The sequence below is a fragment of the Haplochromis burtoni genome, unplaced genomic scaffold (assembly GCF_018398535.1).
Source record: "Haplochromis burtoni strain Fernald_Lab_line unplaced genomic scaffold, NCSU_Asbu1 Contig_985, whole genome shotgun sequence".
In the NCBI taxonomy this organism is placed as follows: Eukaryota; Metazoa; Chordata; class Actinopteri; order Cichliformes; family Cichlidae; genus Haplochromis; species Haplochromis burtoni.
In genome coordinates this window covers 56,413-62,973 of record NW_024583346.1, presented here as the reverse complement: position 1 = coordinate 62,973, position 6,561 = coordinate 56,413, and the positions used below count along the sequence as shown (strand labels likewise).

Here is a 6,561-nt window from a genome sequence, read left to right as displayed (position 1 = left end):
TACTTCGGATTACTTAATATATTATCATGCTGTTTACAACTACATGAATTTGATTTATTACTATTACTGAAGGTCCGCGGCTCCGAACAGTAGTAAAGGAACCTCTGGCTAATATGGGTTCCGTGGTGGGCTCGTAGCCGAAAAATAGCTTTACTTTGTTGTCTAGGCCAACTTTGCTAGCGAGAGACAGAGAGAGGCGTTGAAAGGCTGCTAACAGAACTTATTGTTTCGGAGGAAAACACGAACACGGTGTACAGTCGAGTCTTAATAGCTTACTTCAACTGGGCTCGTCAGGCACTCTTCTTGGCTGCAGTGGTTATTATTATATTTACATGCTTCCAGCTCCCGTTTCTGCTTGATGATAACTCGTACTTTTCCACTCTCCTTTTTCTCCCTCCTCGCGCTCACAGACCATAACGTGTATGGCAGTCCATTCTCCCTGCAGCACGGACTACACTGCCCATGAGGCTACATTCTTTAGGGCTATGTCTGTAACACTCTACTTTTTAGCTTCTCTCTAGGAAAAAGTCAAAGAGAGCGTGTCACCCTGTAACCATGGTAACCGTAACGCTGCAGCCTGGAACAACAGACGTAGCTGTCAAACAAAACCCAAACAGTCCTGACCCGCGACAATATGAAACAGGAAAGTACCGCAGTGTAATCCATTTATTTCAACAAAGTAACTGTACTCTAAATACCACCTTTTTAAACGGTAACTGTAACGGAATACAGTTACTCATATTTTGTATTTTAAATACGTAACGGCGGTACATGTATTCTGTTACTCCCCAACACTGTAAATGAGACATTACTATTTTGAACTTGCATACCTTTGTTGTTGATGAAGTGAAAGTACGCAAGTTCACAGGTAAAACGAGCTGCCTGGCACGCCTCCACACAGGAATGCCCCTCTTGAAGTAGTCACAGAGCTGAGAAGAAGTTAGGTCAGAAGGTGGCGATGGGGCATCACATTGGACACCAAGCCAAAGGTTGTGGCACTGTTCAGGGTTCCAACCAGAGGTGATGTAATCTTTCTGCCATCAGCAGACACCCCTCTGGAGAGGTTGACAGGAAGGAAAGGAAGCGCTACCCAAAGTCCTAAAGATTAAAGATATGTTCGAGTTAGTCTGTCGATCTTTCATCATGTTTACAGTGTTCATCTGCATCTATGTACTTATATATGTATTCAGACACAGACCAGAAGTGTGCTAGGTCTACAAGAAATCTGATGGCTGTATTTTCTGTGTTCAATAGCGTAATACTTTCTTCTATGATTTCTAATTTTGATTTTCTGCCGCACACCATCTCCCTCTCACACGGCTGATCCGTGCGTGTACGAGCGCTGCACGCACCCTTTCTCCTCGCCTTCTTAACGTCATGTACATTGAAAGCAATGCAAGCGGCAGTAAATGCATGCTTCCTGGAGCCACCACAGCTAAACTTTACCTCCTACATCACCCGTGGCCGTGACCGCATGAACTATTCGCGCCGACAGGCATACTGCGAACAACCACTCGTGTATAAATGCGCGCGCCCGAAGTAACGTAGTCTGAAGAGAACCGCGGTCCAGCTTGCCGCTATAATGTGCTAATGCTAATGAATAACTAACAGTAAGCCAACACCGACACACTGCATGAATACACAACTTTAAGCTAGCATTACGATATTAAAACAAGAGAGTACCGCCGTGTGTAAACTCACTGAAATCTAAAGCTACTACAGATGCTTTCCCTGCTAAAAAAGTGAAGAAGCCAAAACGTTCTGAAGCTAACTTTTATCCATCCTTTCCTACTGGTGAGACTCTGGACAGCATGGAAAAAGTGAGACTAGAACTTCTGACAGAGATCGGGATAAGGGACAATGAAAGGGTCATCGTAGACAAAATGGCTAACACGTTTGACTACAAACGACATGAGGTGGTAAACCAAGAACCAAGCATTCAGGAACTGAAGGACAGATGGCCTGCACTCTTCACACAGAAAGAGGTAAGAATGGAACTGAAGTGATCGAAGTCTGTATGCTTCGGGATTTATTGCAGTTAACTTTCATGAATCGGTCATAACTTGATGTGGTTGAGATTTTATAACACTGAACTTAATGAAAGAATTTACATTTTGAATTCCCATACATGTTATACTTTTTGGGATATAGACATTTTGGCATACAATCAGTTTCAGCATTTTGTTCCATAATACAATATCTACTGTCATTTGTGTTTTGTTTTTAGATAAATACAGAGTTCCAGAGGCTCATGGCTGTTCCTCTTGAGTGGAAGTTCATGGCCCAGTTAGACATGCACTCAAGTCAGCTGATCAAAGTCATACGTGCCAAAGGAGGAGGAACACGCCAAAAGATTGCGAACATCATGGACACATTGGACCAGGTAAATCTGTACCATCAAACAAGATAGGGCTGTCAAAATATATCTGAATCCTTCATAAAGACAATATGGGCAGGCCAATGCTTTCATATGCATGAATGTTTTTAGCGACTCAAAAAATACACCACTGAACTCATCCCCTTTTCTTTCTGTAATGAATCTCTGGGCTTGTGAATTACTGTTTTTAAATAAAGTACATGTAAGTTAAGCAATAAGAGTAAGGATGTCTGTCTTATGAAATTTAGAGTTTAAAATTAATCAGCATTTGTTGTTCTAGACTGTGGACATTAATCAACGGAGGGAATGTATGCTGAAAGCCCTCACCATCTTCCTGGGAGAAGATGCAGATGGCCTGATCAAGGAATACCTTGTAAGTTTCAACAGTTTGTCAGCACATCTTGTCAAAGGGACACAAAAAAAGTTAACTGCTAGAACAAACATAACACGTGAACCATAGTTGGATTGCTGACATGTATTTATTATCATGACCATATTGGACATTATGTAATTCCCAGCAACAACACATTACATATTGGATTGACTTTGTTTTAAGTAAGACGGGCTTACTTGATTATTTAAGTTCAAAGGAATAGTTTGACATGTTGGGAAATCTTATCTTTCTTGCTTACAATTTGATTAGAGTCAGATTGATACACCTCTCTCTGCTGTTTCTGGTGTGTGATGACACCCAGCCAAGAAATAGCCCAGCACATAACACATATTGGTACATCACCCAAACACTTAATCACAGTAAGAAGTGAGGCTAATGATGATTTGTGTTTGTGTCTTGTACCCCTCTGTAGGACTGTGGAGCAGATGATGTTCAGAGGGACCTGGAGGAGGTCACCATGGCAGTGTATGTGATTCGGAAGGAGGGGGAGGGACTGCAGGAGCCACCTGAAGACATTGGCATTGTCATTGAGGGTGTGGAAGTGTTGCATGAACTAACTTCAGTTGCCTCAGCTTGTGCCCTGCTTCTAGGTTTGATCTATGCACTCAACCTAGCTTATCCAAAACCCTTTCGCTTCACTTTTGAAGTGCTCCAAAAAATCTTCATGCAGCTTGATCAGCACAAGATGTCCCCCAAAGTCCAAAATCTGTATATCAAACTTCAAAGCTCCCAGTAATGGCACAGAACAATGACCAACAAATGGCCTTGTGCCATAATGCGAAGGAACAACTGTGTTTGGACATATAGCATGTAAAATATGTAGTCTCTTTTGGATGTTGGGCCTTTTTTATGCTCCAAGAGACCTCAAACCCCAATTTAATGTGCTTTTATACATACTTTGTATGGTATTTTATTTATTTATTTTTCAGACATATTTGCCTTCGTTTCAAGGGAAAGGTTGAATTTCAGGTTTGATGTGCTCAGTTATACAACAAACTGTTGTGACATTCTAAAACTCTAAAGGAGTGTTTATATTTTTTCATCCCCATTGGTCAGCTACACTGTTCAGATATTTATTCATTGGTTATAGCTGAAGAGAAGTTTCTGTATACTCTTGGGGCACTTTTTCATAGTTGACACTGTATGTGTTAAGATTGATATTTGTGTAATACTGTGTTGCACTTTACACTTTGTTGACAACTTTGTGGTCCTACTAAGCGTTACTTGCATTTTGTGCATATGTGTTTCAAAAAGGACAAATGTGTAATGTATTTGACCAAAAGCTGTGTTGGTTGCCATAAAGGTAATACTTTATTACATTTATACAATAAAGCATTTAAAAAAAAAACATTGGATTTTGAATTTTTGAAAAATATTTTCAGCCAACTTAAAATTTTGATTTAAGCTTTATTATACAAACTAAAATTTCATTTTAGAGTCACTACAAAAAGTAATTTACACTAAACCACATTATTAGGTTAGCAAAGAGCAATATTTTACTTTTGGGTTATGCAAATTATTGGGTTGGAAAAACTGAAAACTTTAAGTTGAAATGTCTTAATTTTAAGTTGGATTAATGCAAAATGTTTATTTGACAACAATTAATTTATTAAGTACATGTAACTTAAATCAGTTGTGTTAATCTAATGTATTAACTTCATTTCAAAGAACTTAATTAAATTTGGTGTTACCAATTGAAATTATTCAATTAAGTTGGTTCAACTATTTTCTTTTTTCAGTGTAGCCAGTGACACAACAAAAAGTAGTCTTGAGTTCTTGCCGTTCTATCTGCCTGTAGTTTGGGGGTGGTAACCGGAGCTTAAACAGGCTTTGGCTCCTAAGGCAGTACAGAACATTTGCCGCAAGTGGGAGGTAAATGGGGGCCCCAGTCAGAAACAATCTCAGCCAGAATGCCATGTAATTTAAAAACATGTTCAACTAAAAGATGGCAATCTCGGACGCTGTGGGCAATTTTTCCAAGGCATTGAAATCGGCGGCTTTGAAGAAATGGACTATGATCATGAGTATGACTATATCTTTCCTGAAAAAGCTGTGAGTCCTGTGACAAAATCTAAGGCAATGTGCGATCACGGGCGATGGATGTGGGATGGATAGTGGTTGTAACAGACCAGCCTGGGGTTGATTTTGGGCTTTATTTCTAGATCAGACGGTGCAAACTGCCAGGTAGTCTCTTGCATATCTCTCTAATGTCTCCCACCAAAAATACCTCTTGAGTAGGGTGGCAGTCTTCCCACATACATACATACTACCGGTTAGCTGGACCCAGCCAGGATCTGGTTCTATGTATAAACTCCATGTGATAGTGTCCTGCACCTCCTACATTACTTCCCCCACTTCACAGTTAGCAGGGAGAATGGGTGCCACCTCCATGGTTTCTTCACCTGACTCAAACTGCTGAGAAAGAGTGTCTGTTTTAATATTTCTTGAACCTGGGCAATATGAAATGGAAAAATTAAAACGAGCGAAAAACAGTGACCACCTTGCTTGCCAAGCATTTAGTCTTTTAACACTATGTAAATATGTTAAGTTTTTATGATTTGTCCATACTATTAAGGGTTGTTCCGAACCCTCCCGGTCTCCCACGGCGCAATTTCTCTTGGCTGTAGTCAAGCGGCGCATAAAGAAAGTACGGGGTTTTAGTCTGGCAGAGGTCCCAGACCGATACGACAGCATTGTTCCCACATCGATGTTGGAGGCATCCACCTCAGCAACAAACTGTTTGTTTTTTTTAGTTCAAACTGGGTTTTTTTCAAACTGTTCAAACTGCAAACAAACTGTTTGCCTGAATTAAAATTGGGGCTGTGGCAAATAAATGCTTTTTAAGGCTTGCTAAACAAGTGTGGTCTAATTTATTTCTAAGGTGACTGAGTTGAAGCTGGGATTCTGTTTCCATCTGTGAACCGCCCACCTGTATCTCCGAGACTATTTTTTTTTTTTTTTTTTTGCCTGTCCCATTTGGTTCTTTAGCCGTCAGAATTGTTGTCTGAAGACCAACAAGGATACCCAATGGATTTATTTTGCCAAATGGATCATCGTGGCATTGCCGTATTGGTCCATTTGATCGACCTTTGTTTTTATTATTTATTTTATTTTATTTTCAGTTGTTACAGACGGGACAGACATGAGTGAGGGATAGGAAAGGGAGAAAGAAAGAGGAAGGAAAAGAAAAACAGAAGGGGAGAGGGACAGTGAGAAAGGGGAAAAAAAATCTCCTGGATCACCTGTTGAGAGAAAAAGAATAGAAAACAAGCAAAAAAAAAAAAAAAGCAACATACTAAACACAACACCATCGCATTAATCTAGCTAAGTGTAAACAGCAGTAAATACTAAATATTCAATGTTGTTGTGCAGCACGCAGGACAGACAGCACACAATGTGCTTTGAAGTAGCAGCCAAGAAAGGTGTAATTTAAGTCTACGAACAGTGAACACCCGTGTGCACACCTGTGTGGATCAGCGCGCTTGTATTCAAATGGTTTCCACATGTAATGGTCTGCAAGAGGATGTAGAGAGCCATAGCCCCGTCCCCCAGGGCATGAAGCAGGCATGGAGGAGATCCAGGCCCCAGACATCCAGAGGCCCCAGAGTGCGAGAGCCCAAGGAGGACCACCGGAGGGGCATCCGTGCCACCCTCATGGGAAGGGCTGAGGATCCCCAGACGAGGCGTCACCCAGTAGCCACCGAGCAGAAGCTAGAGGGGGCTGCACCGGCGTGCCCGCCGGCTCTGCCGGCAGCCAGCTGTGCCAGAGTGAACCGAGCCGCAGGATCTC

At 41.3% G+C, this 6,561-nt stretch overlaps 1 protein-coding gene across 1 annotated transcript; it reads left to right on the top strand.

Moving 5' to 3' along the window:
* Window positions 1-1,687: 1,687 nt before the first annotated feature.
* Window positions 1,688-4,382, top strand: LOC106632598 (the record flags this gene model as incomplete). Its single annotated transcript, XM_042216260.1, is given in 4 exon segments — window positions 1,688-1,985; window positions 2,228-2,383; window positions 2,658-2,750; window positions 3,184-4,382. Coding segments are annotated over 4 exon segments (871 nt in total), but the record flags the coding sequence as incomplete, so codon positions are not given.
* Between the last annotated feature and the right edge of the window lie 2,179 nt (window positions 4,383-6,561).